Source organism: Diabrotica virgifera, chromosome 2 (assembly GCF_917563875.1).
Source record: "Diabrotica virgifera virgifera chromosome 2, PGI_DIABVI_V3a".
NCBI lineage: Eukaryota > Metazoa > Arthropoda > Insecta > Coleoptera > Chrysomelidae > Diabrotica > Diabrotica virgifera.
In genome coordinates this window covers 163421596-163447651 of record NC_065444.1, presented here as the reverse complement: position 1 = coordinate 163447651, position 26056 = coordinate 163421596, and the positions used below count along the sequence as shown (strand labels likewise).

At 32.3% G+C, this 26056-nt stretch overlaps 1 protein-coding gene across 4 annotated transcripts in view; it reads right to left on the bottom strand.

Annotated features, from left to right (window-relative positions):
* The window catches only part of LOC114332096 (cyclic GMP-AMP synthase-like receptor), a 425443-nt gene that overhangs the window by 76751 nt on the left and 322636 nt on the right, over positions 1-26056 (bottom strand). For 2 of the 4 annotated variants that reach the window (XM_050644066.1, XM_050644068.1), the window contains one exon: positions 23487-23588. The exons of 1 other annotated variant lie outside the window; for it this stretch is intronic. In XM_050644066.1, the coding sequence (XP_050500023.1) occupies positions 23487-23588 (102 nt within the window). Of the gene's footprint in view, positions 1-14769; positions 14824-23486; positions 23589-26056 lie in introns of all 4 variants that reach the window. One more of the 4 variants, XM_050644067.1, reaches the window with a different exon arrangement.

Below are 26056 nucleotides of genomic sequence, written 5' to 3'. Positions count from 1 at the left end.
AAAACCATTCCGTGGTCACCTGGTGAATCTTCCTTTGCCATCTGTCGTAATGTGGGAGTTCTAAGGCGGGGTCCCATCAATGAAATATGATACATGTATTCCACCAGAAGATTGAACATGGGAAAACTTTTCAAGTAATGAAAATTGCATTTAGGGCAGTGAAATTAGATAGTGAGATTAGAAGTAATGAAAAACATCCGGTGTATTGGTTAGGCACCAAAGAAACTATTGTTTTAAGGATTGGGAATAGAGTTTTTTACATTGATTCTAAAATATTGCACAAAAAGCTCCTTAATAGAATTATTTTTTCAGTGGAGATCGAAGACATGTATAAATACTAATTTTTTATTGAAAAACTATTGCATTTCCAAAGTGTTGGTATTTTGGTCCAATATGTCGTAAACGTAGTGGATCCCACTTTTTACTATACTACAGTACTGCATTCTGGAAAAGATTTAACTTTAAGAAGGCGAAGTGGGAAAAATTTGCCACTATGCTAGACTACGAGGTATAAAACCTAGAGCCAAGACCAGAAAATTACGAACCATTTGTTGAGATAATAAAGAATACGTCCAGGAAGGCTATTCCTAGGAGGCATAGACAACAATATGTCCCTGGAAGGTCCAGCGAACCCAAAAAACTTATGAGAGATACGAAAAACCCTATATTGCGAATCCTTTTAGCAAACAAACAGTTGACTGTGGAACAGCCATACTCCAAAACTGATTCTTAAGCCAAGAAATGCAAAATTCCTCGCACCCCTCGATCGAACCCCCCCCCCTCCAAATGAACCGAATCAGACCCATCTCCCTTTTATTTCATCTCTTTAAGCTACATAAATTTAAAAATACATAATATTTTTGAATACTATATATTTTTTTACCCTGATTTGGTATTTGGTATTCGGTATGGTATTCGGCCGAGTACCGAATAGTAACCGAATATTTGTAGAATCATTAATAATGCGGATTTTAAACCTCCTCCCAAATTAATTGAAGACAAAAATATCACACCACACACCACCATAAAGTTAGTTAAACTAGTAAAGTTAAACTAAACCGATAAAATATAGTAAGAAAATATATAAGCATTGCTTACAAGAAAAAAATATAGAATTCCACACCTATCAGTTAAAAACTTCAAGATTTTTTAGAACAATTCTCAAAAATATACATTATTCTTATTTATGTAGAGTGAAACCATTTGATTGATGAAAAAATAAAGAAAATCGAAAATGTGGGACACATCGTCGTGAACGTGTGAAATGTAAAACACTTTAAAACAAAAAATCCCCTGCCAATATGCTTCATCGCGGTGGCGCCCAAAATCCCGACAGCCAAAATCCCGACAGCCAAAATCTCGACAGCCAGAATCCCGACACGCCAGAATCCCGACAGACCAAAATTACGACATGCCACAATCCTCGCATAAGTAAAAATTCCGACCAATACATTTTGAATATTTACTGTTTCCTTTTCAAATGCAATACCAAATCATATTATAGTATAGAGTATTGAAATTGAAAAATTATTACTTACTAATAAGTACAGGTACTAATTAGTATGTATTTTAAAAGAAAAAATTATTTAAACACTTCATTTTATAATATAAAAGCTATGATAATATCTACTATATGAAAGTAAACTTGAATTCAGGATTTGATTATACATATATTATTTAAGTACCTATATATTGGCAAAGAATAGTATATTAAGTATGGAGAACGGTAAGGGTTTTATACCGATCGAAGACAATTGTTTGGAGGAGGAGCGGAGCGACGACTCCAATTATTGTCTGAGATCGGTTACCCTTAACGTTCGACATGCTTGTAACGTTTTTTGCACGATTGATACCATTATAAATTATAAAATTAAACATTTTCGTCATATTGACTAGTTTCATTCATTTTATCAAGATAGATACTTTGGTTGTTAGGTAGTAACTAGGGTGCATAACAACAATGGAGAATTGAGTTTTTATTTAGTTGTCAATAATTTTAAGTACAATTTTGATTATTATAAATTAAAATATGAGCGAAAGTGAATTTGAAGAAATTGAACGGGCTTGGGAAGAAGGGTGTTGGGAACGGGCTTGGGAAAAATCCAAAATCCGTTATCAAAATACCTACCAAAGTTTTAAAAAATGGTGCGAAGGCAAGAATTTAAGAATCGAAGAAAAGACTCTATTGGCATATTTCGTTCAAAGACATATGCAGTTGAAAGGTCCTGGAAGCCTCTGGGCAGAATATTCAATGATTAAATCCACCGTTTTTCTTTATGATGGCATTGATATTTCCAAGTTTTCAACTTTGATCGCGTATTTGAAGAGAAAAAATGTTGTGCAATACTAGTAATACTACTAATGTATGTGATTCTGCAGGAGTTTCTGTTAGAAGTGAAACCACAGCCCAAACAAGTGGGATTTCATTAAATAATTTAACAAATTGTACCAGGCAAAAACTTACGTTTTTATATTAATATAATATTAATAAATAATTCGTTAGTTTTCTTTATTCTTTCAAAAAATAAATTAAAATTAAGAGATTTTTTAACTCGACGGTAAGTGAATTACTTACCGTCGAGTTGGAGTACTTACCGTCGAATTGGATTACTTACCGTCGAGTTGCTAGTAAATGTCACCTACTGACGTAAAATCTGTCACGGTAAACAGTCAAAAATGATCAATCGTGCAAAAAAGTAATTTAATTCATATAACCATGTTAGAAATTTTATTTAGAAAATTAGTTCATATTAAATGGTAAATACGTTCATGGGTATTCTTTCATTTTTCCGACTGTATGTACCTTTGTTTAGTAACACAAAATAAAAACAGATGACCATAAACAAAAAACAAGAAATAAATGTAATTATAGGTTAAAAAGAAACTTGATCAAACCTGTCGGGATTCTGGCCTGTGGGGATTTTGGCCTGTCGGGATTTTGGCCGTCGGGATTGTGGCTGTGGGATTTTGGCTGTCGGGATTTTGGCAGTCGGGATTTTGGGTAGACCCGCTTTATCGATATACAAACTACAGACAACAACAAGGACATCTACGAATTGAATTTTTTTACAACATATGTTAAGTTTTAGCCATCAATGATGAGGAACGTCATACTACAGTACAGCATGTGCCCGATATGCACACATGGAAATATTACCAATAGAGGCAAAGGCGCAGGGGCAGCCTCTACAAAAAAACTACCCAAATGTAAAATGCATTTTGTATGAAGGAACCACACCTGCTATATAGAAAACAAGACCTAGTTAAAAAGAAATGACCTCCACTTGCATCAAAAATAGTCTTCTTCTTCTCTTTGTTTCGAATATTGGCGATCATTCTGACTATAATTATTTTATTAACTGATGCTTTAAATATATTAGTTGTTGTTGTGATTAACCATTTCCTCAGGTTCTTTAACCATGATATTCTTCTTCTCCCTATTCCTCGCTTTCCGAATACTTCGCCTTGAAGGGTTATTTTCAATATGTAATCTGTATTTAGTGCCGTTTCTCATTATGTGTCTGAGATATTCTAACTTTCTCATTTTAATCGTAAACATCACTTCTATTTCTTTCCCCATTCTTCGTAGTACAGTCTCTTTGGTTATCTTGTCCGTCCATGATATCCTTAGGAATCGCCTGTATAACCACATCTGGAAGGCTTCAAGTTTTTTCTTTATCGCTTTAGCGAGTGTGCAGGATTCAACTCTGTGGTATAGTGTTGAGAAGGCATAACATAGTAGGAGCCTTATTTTTATCTCTAGGTTAAGGTTGTGGCTTAAAGGGTTTGGCTATGTTGTTGAATACACTCCTAGCCTTCTCTATTCTACATTATTCTTCTTTTGAGTGATTCCATTGTTTGTTTACTATTGTTCCAAGATAGATATACCGTTTTACTCGGCACACTGGGTATTTTTGATAAGCAGTTGGACGTCATTAATTTTATTTTCGCTGATGACCATAAATTTAGTTTTTGATATGTTTACTTGTAATCCAAATCTTTCACTTACTTCATTTACTTTATTTATTAGTTGCTGTAAACTGTTAAAATTTTCTGCAAAAATAACGGTGTCGTCTGCATAGCGGATGTTGTTTAGGCGTTCTCAATTTAGGAGTATTCCATGTTCGAAATTTTCCAAGGCTTCACTAAATATTTCCTGTGAATATAGGTTAAATATTATAGGTGAAAGTATACATCCTTGTCTAACGCCTCACAGAATCTGGATTGCTTCCGTCGGTTAATCTCCAAGATGTGTTCTTATTGTGGCTGATTGGTTCCAGTATAAATTTTGTATTATATGCCGGTCTTTATCATCCATTTGGGCTTTTGTTAGAACATCCATCATTTTCGGTGTTGAACTGTATCAAATGCTTTTTGGTAGTCTACAAAGCATGTGTAAATATCGCAAGTCATATTTCTGCATCTTTGGAATAATACCTGTAGACTAAAGAGTGCATCTCTCATCCCTACGCCTTTCATGAATCCAAACTGTGTGTCTTGCATTCTCTCTTCGCATAGCTTATATACAATTTTAAGAAATCGTTTTAATATATGGCTCATTTCATTAGAATTATTAACCTACATTCTACACACTTTTTCACTCCATATTTTTTTGGTAGGTAACGTAATAAATTCTGAAACTCCCCAATCTTCTGGAATATTGCCTGTGTCATAGATATTATGGAATATTTTACATAGTATTCTACTTACATAGTATTCTAAGTTGGAACCATGTGGAAATTATATGAGGCGTCTAAAAGCCAAGGGGTGTAAGTGCAATTTTGGTCAAGTTGGAGATAAGTACAGTAATAGATAGGTAGTCAATACCCCTTTTAATGTTGTGGACAAAGGATACAAGTGAATTTAAAAACAGTAGTGACATCTATGGGTATTTCACTTATGCTTTGAAAATACTTTGTTTATCATTTGGTAGCCACTGGATAATAAGTACGTTTATATCCCTTGGCCTCCAAACAAGTGTTAGTTATATCGTTTCGCAACCAATTCATTAATATTTGTTAGCAATTGTCTAGTAATTCTAAACTAAATCTATTGTCTAAACTTGTCTAGTAATTTTAGTAATTATATTTTTGCGAAGTTAGTTACATTTTGGAAACTACTGTACAACCAAGCACACGTGTTCATAGCCAATGTTAAGAGTAAACAAACATAAATAACAAAAATCTTTCGTTGATTAATAATATATAAGACGTGTAGAAGCCAAGGAATACAAGTGCATTTTTAGTAGTTTTGAGAAAATCAATTTTAAAGTTTAACACCTTTCCTAAATTCTACCGCTTGTTTTTCAAAATAGTTGCTCATTGGCTGGTCTTGTTAACTTCAAAAACTTTTATGTAATACATAGTACAATTATATCAGATTTAAAAAAACTTAGCATTTTATACAAGGGCGGATCCAGGACCGATTTTCGGGAGGGGCCATAAAATTTTTTTGGGGAGGAGTACCAGAAGTACGGGGGTAATTTTTAAAAACTAGGGTTACAATGGTGAGTCTTAAGTCACTTTTCACACACTTTGAGAAGTGCCTTAAAACTCACCATTCCTGCCATAGTACCGATTCCTACACATTTCTTCGGATCCAAGTGCAGTTCTTTCAACAAGTTTAATACTATTTTTTCCAATGCTTCTCCTGCCAGGCCTTGTTCTTTCCCTCTTTCTTGATTTTTACTAATTATTTTTAGGTTCTCATAAGCGTCAATGAATTTGACAAAGTCTTCACGAATGTTGTTATTGTGTATGTATCCCAAATTTAGAGAAAGCTGTTCCACGTGGGATACGTCAGTCGTTTCGTCAAATATTATTTGTTCAATTATTTCTTCACCACAACATGTTATTAATTGATTTTGACTGCTGCTACTAATGCATGTTGCTCAGGAAGATGCTGTGGATATGTTTTATTTAAGAGTCTTATCTCCTGATGCGATTTTAAACCTTAACACTGTAGTGCTAAGGCAAAACCCAATATGTCAAAAAACGTGATTTTGCAGCAGATGAGTTTAAAAGTTCGCGGTGTTGTTGTAATAGTGGACATATCGGAAACAATTTTATTATCTACTGGTTACATGGATGCGTTTAGCCATGTAGGGTTTTGTCATCACATTCTTCATCGCTCAATGTACATATTGGCATTAAAAACGAAAAATCGATAATTTTTGACATATCGGGTTTTGTCTTAGTACCACAGCAATTCCCATTATTCCTAGGTCCAGCATCTTCGTCCAGAAGCATAAGGCCATCATCAAGATGGTCTCTTAGACGAATATTTTGTCGACCTAAGAACACTATAGACCCTACTATTGGTCATACATAGTCTTTCTTTATTTTTTGTTTCTGTTTAGACCTCTGAGAGTCTATCTGGTTAATGACTGACTTCTGAGGGTTGCGATAACTTTTTAGAAAATCCAGCTCAACCTGAACGCACTCCTTGTGGTATGATGTTTTTTCATGGGTTTATATGACTCCGTCTTTGCTCATGCGTTTGGCGAAAGATGTTAAAGGTTTCGTGACAAGGCTTTGGGCTGTCATCCCGTTATTGTGACCATATTTTCAATTAGAAAAATGAAACGCAATATTTGTAAAACAATTCCTTTTGACAGTGCGAAAATACCAATCAACTCCTTTGTTCTAAGTGCTAGTGACCCAAGTAACGCTTCACTTCTTTTTTATTCTTTGTGTGTATAGAATATGGAAATTTATACGATTTTGATGACTGTCAAGATCGTTTTAACAATTTGCTCTCTGTAAAATTATCAACATTTGGATTTATAAAAAAACCCAAAAGTAATTCTTAAAGCTTCTCCGTTACTTCTTTTTTTCAATTCTAGTCCAGAAAATGTATTTATCCCCTGTTTTGTACATATATATGTGTTTGAAATTAAAACATTTGAACTGCAAAAAATTTAAATTTATATTATTCTAAATTCTGGGAGGGGGCCATGGCCCCCTCTCTGGATCCGCCCTTGATTTTATAAGATATTTTAGAATAAAACACAGCACTTATACCCACTGCATTCCAACTAAATACTTGTACTGTACTCTGTACTTGTATCATTATTTTTCTAAATACAAGTTGATCAAAAAAACAAATAATTTTTGTAAAAAAAATTAAAAATTGGCATAAAAATGCAAAAAGTAGGAAACAACAATAGAAGTAAACTTAACTATAATAGTTATAGACTATTAATATCTTCTTCTTCTCCTTAACGTGCCCTATCAAGTCCCCTTGACGTTGGCGATTAACATGGCGAAACTGCCTCTGTCTCGAGCTATTCTAAATAGGTGTTCTGCTTTCTTTATTCCTGTCCACTCCCGGATATTCTTCAACCAAGAGGCCTGCTTTCTACCAATTCCTATGCGTCCTTCGATTTTACCCATCATAATAAGTTGAAGAATATTATACCGGTCTCCCCTTACTACGTGTCCAAAATAGGCCATCTTTCTATATTTGATGTTATCAAGCAGCTCGCGGGTAGCATTTGCTCTCTTAAGGACTGCCACATTTGTCAGCATAGCCGTCCATGGTATTTTCAGAATACGTCTGTGCAGCCACATTTCAAAGGCCTCCAAACGGTTAATGGTGGATATTTTTAATGTCCATGCTTCAACACCATACAAGAGGACTGACCAAATGTAGCATTTAATCATGCGCTTTCGAAGTTGAAGTTGCAAGGTATCATTACAGAAGAATGACCTCATTTTTAAAAATGTCGTGCGGGCTATCTCGATTCTACATTTTATCTCTTTATCTGGATCTAGTTGTTCAGTAATATGGCAACCAAGATATTTAAAACTGGGTACTCTTTGAATCATATGACCATCAACATATAAACGTGAATCTTGATGGGCCAAACGGCTAAATACCATGTATTTTGTTTTTGAACAGTTTATATTTAGGCCAAACTCTCTTCCCACTGTGTCAATGGTATTTAAAAGGTGTTGTAATCCATTCATATCATCACTTAAAATAACTGTATCGTCTGCATATCTGATTGTATTTATCAGAATTCCATTAACCTTCACACCCCATTCCAAATTATGCAGCGCTTCCTTAAATATTCTATCTGAATACAAATTGAACAACAGTGGGGACAGTATACAACCCTGTCTGACACCTCTTTGTATTTTGCATATTTCTGTTGATTTTCCATTTATGCAAGCTGTCGCTGTTTGACGCCAGTATAATTTTTCTATGATTCGCACATCTTGACTATCAACTCCTTTATCCTTTAATATTTTAATTAATTTGTGATGTTGTACTCGATCAAAGGCCTTCTCATAGTCAATAAATACAGCAAAGACGTCTTTCCTTTGATCTCGGCATTTCTGCAATAACACATTTAGTGCAAAGAGTGCGTCCCGGGCTCCCAGTCCATTTCTGAAGCCAAATTGTGTTTCATCCTGGTCTTCTTCACATTTATCTCTGATTCTACTGTGGATGATACGTAGAAAGATTTTCAAGGTGTGGCTCATAAGGCTTATCATTCTATAGTCGCTACAGTTTTTCGGACGTTGTTTTTTTGGTAGGGTTATGAATTCATCATGAATCCATCATTGAAAAGTTTGACTAGTATTCCAATGTTTTCCTCATTTATGAGCTTTAACATTTCTGTAGGTATGTTGTCATGACCAACGGCTTTCTTGTTTTTTGCCAATTTTATAGCATGTTGTATTTCTGATTTTAGTATTTCTGGTCCTTCACCTTCATCTAAAGTGTCCAGTTCTTCGGGTCTATCATCATTATACAGTTCATTTATATAATTATACCAGGTAGTTCGAATTTCGTGTTCGTCTATTATCATCTTTCCCGACGAATCGGTTATAGTATGTGGAGTTTTCTTATAATAAAGACCAGCTACTTCTCTAACTTTTTTAAACATATTAAACGTATCATGTTTTTCATTCGACTTTTCTAATTCCTTGCATTTATCCTCCATCTATTTTTCTTTAGCTACCTTTATTTTTTGTTTAATTAGTTTCTGTTTTTCTTTGTATTCTGTTTTGTTATCTTTCAGTTTTCTTCTCTGCTCCATCAATTCCAGGATTTCATCAGTCATCCATTGTTGTTTTTTGTGCCTCTGCATCGTTGTTGTATATTTTTCCATTACTTTCCAGGTAAGATCTTTAAACGTGTTCCATATTTCTGTATTGTTTTCATTTGTTGAATTCTTTAGCTGATTATTCAGGTCATTTTCTATTAGCGTTTTGTTGGATGCTGATATATGTAATTTTGGTGTTTTGGGGCTTCGACTTTTTTGAGCTTCACTTGGATCAAGTGGCGTCGGAACAGTGTGGGCTGGTTGGATGTCAGCTATTAGAGGGTTATGTTCTGAACCGATATCTGCACCAGGATATGTCGTTGAACTCTTGACACCATTCTTAAATCTCTTGTTTACTAGAATATAATCTATCTGATTTATAATGATATGAAGTGAGTTATCTCCTGGTCCCTTCCATGTATATAATCTTCTTTTGTGTAATTTGAACCATGTATTTGCGATTATCATGTCATGTTCTTGACAGAACTGGTATAATCTATCTATATTAATATCTATCATAAACTATTTATAGTAATAGTCATCTTCGCTTTCGAAGCAGTTATCTGGTTCGTCGGGATTTTCCTAAATATTATCCAGAGTGCTTTGATATGTGATTTGTTGTCCTTTCCGTTGTTGGTAAGACAAATTTCTGTTGAAGTTAAGCCACTGCATGGTTCATATTCCCGGTACAGTACCTTTATGTCGAATCTGCCGAAGTGTATCTAGTCCAGAAAGCCACTGCGCATCCGCTAGGAAAAATATTCTAATTCGGATTTTTTGCACAATCTTACTCAAAAAGGACTCCTTTTAACAAATTTCCATGTTGCCAGGACCAAAAGGTGGTCAAAAATTTTTTAAACGTTTTTTTTTTGTTTTTTTCCTAAAATTATTTTTATTGCATGGAAAAAAGTTTTTTTAGGTTTTTTGGATCATTCCAAACAGAAAAGGTCTTTAGTGACTTTTTTCTAAAAATGATAGTTTTTGACATATAAGCGATTAAAAATTGAAATATTGCGAAATCGGCCATTTTTAACCCTCAAAGACTATGTGAAAAACTGAAAATTTGAATGTTGCCAAGGTAGGTAGATATTCTTTAAACATCGATTGATGAAATCCCGAAGAGTTTTTTGCAATACAATATTCAAAACTCTTTTGTTTTTTAATTGCGAATCAAGCGTGCGCGACACTATTTTCCACCGACAGTATGGTGCAAATGAAAGGAATAAATTCGTTATTTCGAAAATCGGCGACTTTAAGGAAAAATCCCGAAACAGGTCGATTTTTATTTTTAAGTTATGATATTGCGGCATATATGGTATACTAGTGACGTCATCCGTCTGGGCGTGATGACGTAATGGATGATTTTTTTAAATGAGAATAGGGGTCGTGTGGTAGCTCGTTTGAAAGGTTCTTCAATTCTCCATCAAGTAATGTAAACATTTACATAATTTTTTATACAGGGTGTCCTTCTACTTCTTTTTTTGTCAAATAATTTAATTTAATAAAAATTTTTTGGACACCCTGTATAACTAATTGTGTAAATGTTTATATTACTGAATAGAGAATTTAAGAACCTTTCAAATGAGCTAGCACACGACCCCTATTCTCATTTAAAAAAATCATCTATTACGTCATCACGTCCAGATGGATGACGTCACTAGAATACCATATATGCCACAATATCATATTTTAAAATTAAAAATCGACCTGTTTCGGGATTTTTCCTTAAAGTCGCCGGCTTACGAAATAACGAATTTATTCCTTTCATTTGCATCATACTGTCGGTGGAAAATAGTGTCGTGCACGCTTGATTAGCAATTAAAAAACAAATGAGTTTTAAATATTGTATTGCAAAAAACTCTTCGGGATTTCATCAATCGATGTTTAAAGAATATCTACCTACCTTGGCAACATTCAAATTTTCAGCTTTTCACATAGTTTTTGAGGTTAAAAATGGCCGATTTCGCAATTTTTCAATTTTTAATCGCTTATATGTCAAAAACTATCATTTTTAGAGAAAAGTCACTAAAGACCTTTTCTCTTTTGAATGATCCAAAAAACCTAAAAAAACTATTTTCCGTGCAAAAAAAATAATTTTAGGAAAAAAACAAAAAAAAACGTTTAAAAAATTTTTGACCACTTTTTGGTCCTGGCAACATGCAAATTTGTTAAAAGGAGTCCTTTTTGAGTAAGATTGTGCAAAGAATCCGAATTAGAATATTTTTCCTAGCGGATGCGCAGTGGCTTTCTGGACTAATCTAGAATAACAAAATCCTGGTCTTTCATCCTAACAACCATAAATTTTGAACTGGTCTTCGTCTCTACCCAGTGTTCTGGTACAAACATTTCTATTTCAGTTTTTCTTTCTTTTTCCAAGTACACTTGGATCGTGTCAACTCGCATTAACTAAAATATGATGCAATGATTCGCGGCACTCTTAAAATCCTATATATGACGTTAAAATTAATGACTCACTGAAAGAAGGGTTTGGTATGAACTTTAACACATTGTACCACTAATCAAAAAGTATTAACGAGTTGGTTGCCAAACGATATAACTAACACTTGTTTGGAGGCCAAGGGATATAAGCGTACTTATATCCAATGGCTGCCAAATGATAAACAAACTATTTTCATTAGTTAAGTGAAATGCCCATAGATGTCACTATTGGTTTTAAATTCACTTGTGTCCTTTGACCACAACATTAAAATGGGTATTAACTATCTATTACTGTACTATTATCTCCAACTTGAACAAAATTGCACTTATACCCCTCTGCTTATAGACGCCTCATAATACATAAAGATCATCCTGATACATTGTTTTTCAAGAACAGTGTAGGAACTGAATCTCTTAAAATTTGAGCATGAAACCGAATTGTCGGGGTAAACCTCAAATATTACAAAATAATCTACGATGTGAAACCAGAAAGCGATTATTAAAACAGACAACATATGCTAATCTTATGGAATTAATGCAGTTTGTGCCTCCCATCCATCACAACTTCTACAGAAATTTGCCTTCCCAACAACGGGAAAGACAACAAATCCCAGATCAAGGTACCCAGGATAATATTCAGGAAGAACCCGACGACCCAGATAACTGCTTTGAAAGCGATGATGACTAGTTAAGTTTATTTCTAATGTGTTTCCTACTGTTTACATTTTATTTGCCAATTGTTTAATTTCTTACAAAAATTCGGTGTTTTGTTAATTAAATTGTATGTAAAAGAATAAAAATACAAGTACAGTCCAAGTATGTAATTGGAAGACAATGGGTTAAGTGTTGTTTCTTATTCTAAAATATCTTATAACATGCTGAGTTTTTTTCAATCTGATATAAATATACTATTACATAAAAGTTTTTAAAGTTAAAAGGACCAGCCAATCACTAACTATTTTGAAAACAAGCGGTAGAATTTAGGAAAGGTGTTAAACTTCAAACTTGATTTTCTAAAAAAAGTACCAAAACTGCAGTTGTATCCCTTGACTTCTACACACCTTATACAGGGTGTTTCATTGGGAAACGGAAATACTTTAATGGTGAATAGAGGTCACCGAGCCCGTTCTAGATATATTACATGTTTTGTCCTACCAACTTTTATAACCGAGTTACTTTATTTATTTTATCGATTTTGCCCATTTCTTTCCTAAGCCATAACTTTAGAATCTCCCTGTATATTTTTTTGATATTTGGTACACATATATCTCATTCAAAACCCAAACGACCGACATACTAACCATAAGAAAAATCCAGGTCCGGATTAACAAAAAATTATAAAGTAATTGTGACCTTAAAACAACACCCTGTATATTCAAATTTTGAAAATCTGTTTGCACATTTGAAAAGAGCACAAAAAAGTAAGTTTAATGGTTTCCTTCAATTTTTCGGCCAGACAATTTTATGACTTTAATTTTGAAATTATATTGAATTTTTTAAGAACTCTGACATTAAAAAGCAGATATTATTAACTTTTAGTTATAAATTATTAAAGTTAATGAATAAATACTCATTTTAAAAATAATCAATACTTATTTACCACATTGGAACGACCCAATTACTAATGACAAGAAAAATCCAGGTCCGGATTAACAAAAAAATATAAAGTAATTGTGACCTTGAAACAACACCCTGTATATTGAAATTTTGAAAATTTGTTTGCGTATTTTAAAAGAGCATAAAAACTGCGTTAAAAGGTGCGTGTCAAATTTTTGCGCAGATAATTTAATTACGAAAATTTTGAAATCATATTGATTAATTCTGTTAAGGTCACAAGAAGCTGCCAGAAAAATGAAGAACAATCCCAATGTAATTCGAAAATTGATTTGAAATATTTTAAAACGAGTAAGGAAATGCATCGAACAAAATGGCAGACATTTTGAGCAACTGTTACATTTTAAATATTTTTAATTTATGTTAAATTGTTGAATTGTTTAAACGATTTTTTTTTATTAGATGTAGCTGTTTTTTTAAATTTTTTACTAAAACAATTAAATATCCCAATTCTCGCAATTCTAATTTTTAATGATGTGCATACAGCTACAAATCCAGAGAATCCATGAATCCAACGTAGTAAATAAGAATTAAGTATTTTTAAAATAAGTATTGATTCATTAACATTAAATTATTAAAAGTTAATAATACCTGGTTTTTAATCTCAGAGTTCTTTAAATTTTAAAATAATTTCAAAATTGATGTAATTAAATCAACGGCGAAAAAATTAAAATGAACCTTTAATCACAGTTTTTTAAAATGCGCAGATAAATTTTCTAAATGTCAATATACCCATGTATATTATATATTCAATATACAGGGTGTTGGTTCAAGGTCACAATTACTTTATATTTTTTTGTTAATCCGGACCTGGATTTTTCTTGTCATTAGTAATTGCGTCGTTCCAATGTGGTAAATAAGTATTGATTATTTTTAAAATGAGTATTTATTCATTAACTTTAATAATTTATAACTAAAAGTTACTTTTTAATGTCAGAGTTCTTAAAAAATTCAATATAATTTCAAAATTAAAGTCATAAAATTGTCTGGCCGAAAAATTGAAGCGTTAGAATTGAAGCGAAGAATTAAACTTACTTTTTTGTGCTCTTTTCAAATATGCAAACAGATTTTCAAAATTTGAATATACAGGGTGTTGTTTTAAGGTCATACTAAGATACTTTATAATTTTTTGTTAATCCGGACCTGAATCTTTCTTATGGTTAGTATGTCGCTCGTTTGGGTTTTGAATGAGACATATATGTACCAAATAACAAAAAATATACAGGGTGGTTCTAAAGTTATGGCTTAGGAAAGAAATGGGCAAAATCGATAAAACACCCTGTAACTCGGTTATAAAAGTCGGTAGGGCAAAAAATGTAGTATATCTAGAACCGGTTCGGTGACCTCGATTCACCGTTAAAGTATTTCCGTTTCCCAATGAAACACCCTGTATAAACCTTTTGTGAGACCGCCACCGTGAAATTGATATCTGATATATCTGGTCACTGGTCACGGTTATCGAAGTGAACAAAGAAGGGTATTTATCGGTGATATTTAAATCACCGTGACTGAATCATCGTTATCGAAATCACGTCTCGCGTCCCACTACTAATAGACAGAGCAATCTAATGACGCAGTTTTACACGATCAACAGCATTTATCTGAACATAAAAACATGGTAAAAGGTATTTTTTAACAAATTCAAATCATGCTATACCTACCAACGCAGACGCCAGCGATAACGGTGTTTTCTTCTTCTGGTATTATACAAAATACTAAAATAGAAAATTATTTTTTAAATGTGGTTTAAATTGCAAACATAATACGCTTATCTGTTTTTTATTTTTGCAACATCGCTCAAATTCCTACTGAACAGCGCGTAGTAATACAATTTATTGGTAAATATTATTATTATGTTTCAAAAAACAATGCACTTATTAATAATGTTTTGTTTTTAACTTATTTTCTTCACAAGGCTGCAATTCTCTAATAAATTTTATAGACCAGGACTAATCTGTAAAAAACGTGTATTTTTGGATGTGAGAGGTGGCATTCGGATTTTTCCAGACCTTCAGTAATAATAATTGACTTATGCTCCTTTTAAAATATGCCCGGAACATAAATAAAAAAATTAAAATATTTAAAAATTTCGAAAAACATCGACTTTTTTCTGCTTTCTTTGCTTATAACTTTAAAACGGTTCGTTTTGGAACAAAGTCGTAGAGAAATAAAATAAAGATAATGATTCAATAAAATTGTGTTTTTACTAGGAAAGTTTTGGGGTAGTTCTGATTTCTTTTTTTGAGATCCAAGTGAGTGGGGTTGGAAAAAACTACTAGTGGTCTCGTGCCAGTGCCAACCACTTCGGACGCTGCACCAAACGCACTATTACGGTATATTTTTTGTAAATGTAAAAAGGGGTGCCAACGCCATTGTGGATGCAGGAAAACGAGCCTCCATTGTTGCCCAATTTTCACATCATGCGAAGGACTGTGTAACAACGTTAAGCCCCCGAAAGATAGCTCTGATATAGACGAAGAAGAAACTGAAGAAAGAGATAGAGGTATGTAGAATCTCACAAGTTATTTCGTAATCATTCATTTCTCCTGGATATATAATCATAAGTCAGTATCACTACCTCTTTTATTATCCAGGAGAACGAATCCTAGGATATGATGACATCGAAGAACCTCAGCACAATGTGGAATGTCTGTTTAATCTCAGAATCTATTTTGCAATCATCATTTCTCCTTTAGAACTGACACCATCTCTTTTATTTTCCAAAACAAGCAGAATATTTTCCAGACCCATCGCCACTGGAGAACCACAGCAAGGACCTTCTAAAAGACTACGGCTCATATGTAATGTTAATAACCACGATATTTTAGTTTTATTTTGTTAGAGTCCCGATAACAAAAGTTAACCATTTTAAATACCTAGGATGTTGGATAAACGAGACACTAAATCCGGATGAAGAAATTAAAACTCGTATAGAAATTCCAAGAGGAGCATTTATGAAACTTAAATCTATTCTGAGAAACTCTCAGCTGAATTTACAACTAAGAAATCAAGGTCCTAAAATGTTATGGTATCCTGTTTTACTATATGGATGTGAAATCTGGACCATGAAGGTTTACATGATGAACAAATTAGAAGCCTTCGAGATGTGGTCGTATCGTAGAATGCTCAAAATATCTTGCGTTCAGCGCATTTCAAACACAGAAGTCTTAAACAGAGTAGGTCAAGGCGAAGGTGACTTAATCAAGATGATAAAAAAGAGAAAACTTGAATATCTCGCGCATATAATGAGAGGTAGCAGATACAGGATGCTGCATTTAATAATCAACGGAAAGATCGACGGAAAAAGTGGACTATTTTATGCCGCGCAAGATCGAGAACAATATCGGAAAATTGTCATGGAAGCTACCTACGCCTAAAATTTGGGCACGGTATTTAAAGAAGAAGAAGAGTCCTACCTTTAGTGATACTGCTTATACAATTTCGACCTTTTTTTCTTTTTAATTATTTGTGCGGGAAACTAGGAGAAATTTATCAAATGATAGCATTCTAATAAAAAATAAAGTTTTGAAATGTAAAAAGTGGGTTTTGCAGAGACCGTTAAAAATTGGCAATTTTCAACTTGCACTTTAGACCAAACAATTCTTCTGAGAAAAAAAGTAAATACTGATATTTGTAGAGAATTTTAAGTACTTTAATTTATGTTAACAGACCATTTACTGAGAGTTAATAGTTTTCGAGATTTAAGCAAAAAAGCGGGAAAAAGCCGAAATATTTGGCTTTTTTCGCCATTTTCTTAATGTTCCGTCACGAAATTTTGTCCGCAAACCTCATATTCGGATTCAGTAGCCCAAAATACATATATAATGAAAGAAATCAGAACTACCCCAAAACTTTCCCACTAGGGAGCTCGTAGAGTACAAATTCACTGAATTATAATTGAATTTTGTATGATATACGACTGGTCAAAAATGTCTTAAGTTATTACCTTTTCTGCAATATAGCAATAAATACAATATAAGGGGGCAAAATACGCCTGTTGTTATTCAATGTTTCTTAACCACTTTTGTGGGACTTAGAACCTTAGTAATTCGCTTAGAAAATTCTTATAACTTACTTAAATGGTCTACCAAATTTCATTAAAATCGACCAAATAGATTTTGCATAATAAATTTGCAATGTAAATGTTTTTAAAAAAGTTCAAATTTTTTAAAATCTTTCTGAACAAAAAGTAGATCATTTAGAAGTTGGCTAATTTTTTTACATATAAAGAGGTTCTACCTATCTAATACACTTTACAGAATTAAAATCGGATTATTTAAGGGGCCTCAGCAATGTTTTAAAATTATAAACAATTTTTCGGCTTATAAACAAATAGCTTTGTTTAATAATAAACAAAGCTATTTGTTTATTATTCAAATTCTAAATAGGGAACTTGTACATTTTTTTTATTACATAATAATGTTCAGTTTTGTATAAAAATGAGATTTCCAAAATTTCTTGCTTCAAAAACTCATAATAACTTAGAAGTACAAATTTAAACTCTTCTAGTATGGTATAGTTAGACCCAAACCCAGACATCCAAAGTGAAAGTTATCCTCCAACACCAAATTGTTCTATATGGTCCACATAATGTTCAGAAAAAAGTCACACCATTTTGAGCGTCGGGTTTTGGGGGGAGAGGGGGAAGAAATCTGCAAATTCGTAGTTTTTTACGTTTTTCGTCAATATTTCTAAAACTAAGCGGTTTAGCATGAACAACCCTCTACACAAAATTGTTCTACATTAAATTTGAAATAAAAAAGGCCCTATGCATAACCCTTCTAAAATGAACGGTTCCAAAGTTACGGAGGTAGTATAGTATAATTGGTCCAAAAAAAGGCCTAACCCAGCCATACAAAGTAAAAGTTTTCCTTCAACACCAAATTGTTCTATATGGTCCACATATTGTTCAGTAAAAAGTTACACCATTTTGAGCGTCCGGTTTGGGGGGGGGGGATGGGGGAAAAGTCGGTAAATTAGTAGTTTTTTTTACGTTTTTCGTCAATATTTCTAAAACTATGCTTTACCGTAAGGCATTTTCTATAGAAAAATGTTTTACATAAAATTTAAAACAAAAAAGGTTCTATACATAATTGTTATAAAATCAACGGTTCCAGAGTTACGGAGGGTGAAAAGTGGAGGTTTTCGATACTTTTTATATTTACCGATTTCTCCCCTCTCTCCCCCCCAAACCCGACGCTCAAAGTGGTGTGACTTTTTTCTGGACATTATGTGGACAGTATAGAATAATTTAGTGTTGGAGGATAACTTTCACTTTGGATGTCTGGGTTTTTGGTATAGTTATATCATAAATATTGCCCACAAGATATAAAAAGTATCGAAAACCTCGACTTTTCAACCTCCGTAACTCTGGAACCGTTGATTTGATAACAATTATGTATAGAACATTTTTTGTTTTAAATTTCATGTAGAATATTTTTGTATATAACATTGTTTACGCTAAAGCATAGTTTTAGAAATATTGACGAAAAACGTAAAAAAACTACTAATTTACCGGCTTCTCTCCCATCTCCCTATCAAACCGGACGCTCAAAATGGTGTAACTTTTTACTGAACAATATGTGGACCATATATAACATTTTGGTGTTGGAGGAAAACTTTTACTTTGGATGTTTGGGTTAGGCCTTTTTTTGGACCATGTATACTATATTACCTCCGTAACTTTGGAACCATTCATTTTAGAAAGATTATCCACAGGGCCTTTTTTATTTCAAATTTAATGTAGAATAATTTTGTATAGAGGGTTGTTCATGCTAAACCGCATAGTTTTAGAAATATTGGCGAAAAACTTAAAAAACTACGAATTTACCGATTTCTCCCCCCTCTCCCCCCAAACCCGACGCTCAAAATGGTGTGACTTTTTTCTGGACATTGTGTGGACCATATAGAACAATTTGGTGTTGAAGGATAACTTTCACTTTGGATGTCTGGGTTATGCCATCTTTTGGATCAACTATACTATACTATTCTTTATCTTAAAATAATTTAAACGACCCGTGACGTCACAGAGTTTAACTATGTGGTTCTGTTTATTGTTATTTACGTATATTCTTCTTCTTCTTTAGTTTATTGGCCTCCACCTACTTGGGTATTTGGCCAGCTCGTCGTCGGGGATAAAGGAAAAATATTTATATTCTAATGACATTTTTTATCGTATGTCGTTGTAATAATATATACCAGTTTGTTGAGATTGGAGTTTGATACCGTTTTTGAAGGAAAGAAAAGAAGGTTTACTATTGAAAATAAAACCATTTTGTAAAAGTACAAATTTTCTATGAATAGTTCAAAAACACTTTTAACGTCACATAACTGTATTTTTTACTGACGTTTATAATGTCTAATTTAAAATTATGTATACAATTGGTGTAGAATGTTTTGGGGTGGCTGGTATAAGTTGAATTTTTAGTCCTCTTTAGGGGCCAAACGAAAGACAAACAAAACTTTTTTATCTTTGATACAGGTTCTAAATTATGTTCTGTTGTGATTTATACCATTTTTTTCGAATTTAAAATTTTATGCAAGTTCCCTATGGTCTACTTTTTGTTCAGAAAGATTTTAAAAAATTTGAAAAAATTAAAAAAAACTTTTTTAAAAACATTTACATTGCAAATTTATTATGCAAAATCTATTAGGTCGATTTTAATGAAATTTGGTAGACCATTTAAGTAAGTTATAAGAATTTTCTAAGCGAATTACTAAGGTTCTAAGTCCCACAAAAGTGGTTAAGAAACATTGAATAACAACAGGCGTATTTTGCCCCCTTATATTGTATTTATTGCTATATTGCAGAAAAGGTAATACCTTAAGACATTTTTGACCACTCGTATATCATACAAAATTCAATTATCTTTATTTTATTTCTGTACGACTTTGTTCCAAAACGAACCGTTTTAAAGTTATAAGCAAAGAAAGCAGAAAAAAATCGATGTTTTTCGAAATTTTTAAATATTTTAATTTTTTTATTAATGTTCCGGGCATATTTAAGAAGGAGCATAAGTCAATTATTATTACTGAAGGTGTCACCTAACTTTATTTGCAAAAATCCGAATGCCACCTCTCACATCCAAAAATACACGTTTTTTTACAGATTAGTCCTGGTCTATATTAAATTATTATTTTTAGTTTTTACATCAATATACATACATTCTGTATTCAAAAGTTCTATGTTGTTTTTGTTCAAAATGCACTTGATTTATTAAAAAAAAAACGTATTAAGCAGACAACAGATATTACATTAAAACAACAGAGACTTACATTAGAATTAGCTTCGCATCCATGAATACCTTGTGAATTAATTAAAATGTATTTAATGTCTTTTGTAACCACTTTATTAAACTTTGTTTCTTATCGACTAGTAATGTAATAAATATTTTCTTGGGATTTTCAATGGTTTTAATTTAACAGAATGGTGTTAAACAATACTTTCATAATATTTACTTTTATTTTCCATGGTAAGAACACACACAATTCAATACTATCTCTTCAAAAACTGTGTTAGACTCCAAAGTAAACAACATTGTATGTAATTTTAAATGAGACGTTAGAAATGTCATACAAAATATGATCATATGACGCCACAAGGGTTCGCGCTTGTGAACCCGCGCTTGAATACATAGAACATTTTAAATTTATACTTCTAAATTATTATTAGGCTTTGAGGCGTGAAATACAACTATAATCATATATTTATGTTTTTATAATTAGTTGTTCCCAATGTTTTTAGCGGCTCGCGCCGCCCCCTTGGCTTGCCGCCCAGGTGCTTCGCATCCCTTACACCTCCGGGTCAAAACGGACCTGGCTACTAGTAACGCCTTCAGCATTTTTCGACTTTTGTTCATTTTTGTCAAAACAAAAAAGACCTAGTGAGAAAAAAAATACCTGTACGATAATTTACATTAATAGAAGAAATACGTAGAAGAAACGTAGCCAATTTACATTAGTAGAAGAAATAGCAAAAGAGCACTAAGTTGCAGATGGCGTAGAATTCAGTCTGGGACACCCTCAAAAAAGGAATCAAAAAACAATAAAATGGAAATATCTCGAAATCTATCCAAAAACATAAGTCGTAATGAATCTAATGCGAAAGGCCATGGTACAAAACGCTAGTTGAAATTATCGCGTATTTTGTTGTGTGCCAGGGGCGTCATTTGGGCGTCCAGAGGGGGCATTTGCCCCCCCCTGGCCCTAAAAAATGACTGAAATTTACAAAAAATACATCAATATTCATCATAACATCATATTATAGAATGTATAATATATATAGTGCTTGCCCCCACCAAACAAAATTTCAAATGACGCTCCTGTTGTGTGCAGTTATAAGTACCTACCTACAGTATGGTGCAAATGTCTGGAATAAATTCGATATTTCGTAAACCGGAGACTTTAAGGAAAAATCCAGAAAGAGGTCGATTTTTATTTTTAAATTACGATATTTTGGCATATATTTCATACAAGTGACGTCATCCATATGGACGTGATGACGTAATCGATGATTTTTTTTAAGTGAGACTATGGGTCGTGTGATACCTCATTGGAAAGGGTATTCAATTCTGTATTTAGTACTATAAATAATAACATAATTTATACGCAGTGTCAAAAAAAATTTAAATGAAATTAATTTACAAAAAAGAAGAATGTGTGTAATTTATTTAATTCAAAGTACATTTTACTTTGTAAAAAAACAGAAAAAAAATGTTTATTTGACAAATAATCATTGCTTTTCGCTTAAACTAAATATTCAAACTTCCAAGAGGCATGTGGTTGGCGGGAGCTGGTTTGAACATTGCATTTAAGCGAAAAACAATGTTTATTTATCAAATAAACATTTTTTTTCTGTTTTCTGACAGCAGTAAAATGTACTTTGAATTAAATAAATTACATGCATTCTTCTTTTTTTGTCAATTAATTTAATTTAAGAAAAAATTTTTGGACACTGTGTACAAACAGTCATGTTAATATTTATATTATCTACTGAACACAGAATTGACTACCCTTTCAAATGAGCTATTACATAACCCCTACCCTCATTTAAAAAAATCGTAGATTAAGTCATCACGTCCATAGGGATGACGTTACTCGTATGAAATATAGGTATAAAATAAAAATCGACCTGTTTCGGGATTTTTCCTTAAAGTCGCCAGTTTACGAAATATCGAATTTATTCCAGACATTTGTATCATACTGTAGGTATACATACGAGTAGTTATATCTGTACTTAAAAATATTTATTTTTTTTTCATTGGCGTTTTTTTATAATAGGTATGTTCGATTTATTGTAGTTTCCACCTTTTTATTCCTGTTTTTCAAACAATAAATTAATATTAATATACGAGGTATGTCAAAAAGTTTGAATTTCACTCAAGAGTAAAGTAGCTTTATTTTTCGCAATATTGAAAATTGCTATTATGAAAAGTTGTGTAGAATAAAAAACTGTATTCTAGTATGCAATTACATCCTTCTAATTGAAAAATTTTTTTTTAAAAATTATGGACAACTAACATTATTTTCAGTTATTTTAATTCAGATAAATCTTTTATTATTAATTTTACGAAAAAAAGTGATTCTTAATAAAAAGTTCTGCATGGTCTAAAATCTAAAATACAACCATCTTTTGTCAAATTTTATTATTTTTATACATGAGGTATGTCAAAAAATATGAATTTCGCTCAAGAGTAAAATACGTTTATTTTTCACAATATCGAAAATTGTTATTATGAAAAGTAATTTAGAATTAAAAACTATGTTTCAGTATGTAATTACATCCTTCTAATTGAAATATTCTGAACTATAAAGGTACTTTACTTTTGATCTAAATTTATCTTTTTTGACATACCTCGTATAAACTTGATAAAATTTAATATAAGAAGGTTGTATTTTAAGTTTTAGACCATCCAGAACTTTTTATTAAGAATCATTTTTTTCGTAAAATTAATAATAAAAGAGTTATCAGAACGGAATAATTGAAAAAATAATGATAGTTATCCATAATTTTTCAAAAAAAATTTTTTTTTCAATTAGAAGGATGTAATTGCATATAAAAATATAGTTTTTAATTCCAAACAACTTTTTATAATAGCAATTTCCAATATTACGAAAAATAAAGCTACTTTACTCTTGAGTGAAATTCAAACTTTTTGACATACCACGTATAATTTTCAAAAAATTTGATATTTGATGGTTAAATCTTAGGTTTTGGACCATGCAGAGCTTTTTATAAAGAATAACTTTTTTTCGTAAAATTAAATAATAAAAAAGTTTTCCATATGTTACAGGGACATACTGTATATACAATATTTAGAATAATAACAAATATTTGTGTTATTTATTAAAATATTAATTGCAATACAAACTTACGCACCTTAATTTAATAGGCCAGCTACAGGCATCCCCAAAATGGTATTTTACTGGCCACGGTGTGGTGTATGGATAATTTTGGTCAACTCTTATGTTTTTGATGGTGCTGAAAACGAAAATGAGGTTTATTTTGAATTATAAGTGGGGGAGCATCGTCAAAAACGCAATGTTACCCTAAAAATAAAGAAAACAAATCACATTTTTTTATTTTTAACTCGCTACACTCTGTTCGGCTGTAATATTTTTTTCTGAAATTTTTATAGCATACATTTCTCACCTTGGTGAAGACTATGGATGGGTCCTGTTGTAAGGTGTTAGTCTTATTCTTATAAAAGTAATTAATTTTTAACGTAGATAATAAGTAACGTTTATGTTAATACATAGAGTACAAAGAAGTTTCTGGGGAGTTTTGGATCAAAATGTTTTATAGAGAAAAATGGTGCAGCTTTTAATACCGACGTTATACACCCCCAAAATGACGCTTATTTCTCGACATACTGACCACGGGTGGTGAATGACTAATTTTGTTCTTGCTTTATGTTTTTCATGGTGCTGAAGATGAAAATGAAGTATATTTTGAATTTTTAGTAGTAGGGGGAACATGGTCAAAAATGCAATTTTACCCTAAAAAATAAAAAGAAATGAACGTTTTTCTTAAAATTAAAAGTTGCACCATTTTTATATAAAACATTTTGATCTACAACTTTCCAGAAAACTTCATTGTACCATATATTTTAACATAAATGTAATTAAAGAGCTAAATTTCAAATTTTGTCATTCAACAAAATTTATTACTTTTATTATGGTAGGGGAGCACAAGCGGGGATTTTTGCAGTTACTCGAGCACGTCAGATTAGCATATGGGGAGAAACCTGGTACCCTGCAGATGTACCTATACCATATATTGGCTCCTAACACAGGGGAGTTCGTTAAGGGGGGCCCGAAAAAAAATCTATCCTTAAAAAAACTCGAAATTGTCAGATTAAGATAAGGTAAGTTAAGTACATGCAAAAGAGTGTATATTTCAAAAATCTGACGATTTGAGCCGGGCGTAAGGAAATGGGTGAGTCCCAAAGTTTCACAAGAAAAAAGCGAATATTTCGCGAAATGAATGACAGATCGAAAAACTAAAAAATACGTGCCCATTATTTTTTAAAATTCTATCGAATGATACCAAACACGACTTTCTACGGAGAGGGGTGGGGGTAAATTTAATATTTTAAATACGAATCCCGCGATATTTCGCGAAATGAACATCAGATCGAAAAACTGTAAAATACACTTATTCAATATTTTTGAAAAATCTATCGAATGGCACCAAACACGAACCCCCGGGGAGGTGGGGTGGGGGTTACTTTAAAATCTTAAACAGAAGCCCTCATTTTTTATTGCCGATTTGGATTCCTTACGTAAAAATAAGTAATTTTTATTCGAAACATTTTTTAGAATTATGGATAGATGGCGTTATAATCGGAAAAAACGATTGTTGGAAATGGAAAATTAAATTAAAAAATGGCAAGCGCCCACTAAAATGGAAAACTTTACTTAACTTTTTTTGGTTTAAAGGACCTACTCTTTACAACCCAATAGGTCCCCAAAGCGCTCGAGTGACTGCACATTTAGCATACTTTGCTCCCGTACCATTAGAATAAGACCAAAGGCTTGCAACAGGTCCCATAGTCTTTAGAAGGCTGAAAAATATATGCTTTAAAAATTTCAGAAAAAAAATATTTAACTTGAACAGAGTTGTAACGAGTTAAACGAAAAAAATTGATCTTTTTTTATTTTTAGGGTAAAATTGCATTTTTGACAATGTTCCCCCACTTAAAATTCAAAATAAACCTCATTTTCCTTTTCAGCACCGTCAAAAACATAAAGTAAGACCAAAATTAGCCATTCACCACCCGTGTTCTGTATTTGAGAAATAAGCGTTTTTTGGGGGTGTGCCGCTCGTCTATAATAGATGGCTTATAATTTAATAGGCGAGCGCTGGAATCCCCAAAATGACATGGTACGGACCACGGAGTGGTGAATGGCTAATTTTGTTCATAATTCATGTTTTTGATGGTGCTGAAAACGAAAATGAGGTTTATTTTGAATTATAAGTGGGGGAACATTGTCAAAAACGCAATTTTACCCTAAAAATAAAAAAAAAATCACGTTTTTTGCGTTTAACTCACTACAACTCTGTTCGGTTTTAATATTTTTTTCTATAACCATTTTTTTCCATAAATCATTTTGATCTAAAACTACCCACAAAGCTTCCTTGTACTCTATATTTTAACATAAACGTGATTAAAAAGATACAGTCAAATTTTGTTACTCAAACTTTGCGATTAAACTTTGCAATTCGCAAATCTTCACCTTTTACTTTAAAAAATTCATAACTTTTAATGGATAAGACTGAAGGCTTGCAACTGGTCCCATAGTCTTCATAAAGGTGAAAAATATATGCTATAAACATTTCAGAAAAAACTATTAAAACTGAACAGAGTTCTAGTGAGTTAAACACAGAAAAACGTGATTTTTATTATTATTTTTAGGGTAAAATTGCGTTTTTGACAATGTTCCCCC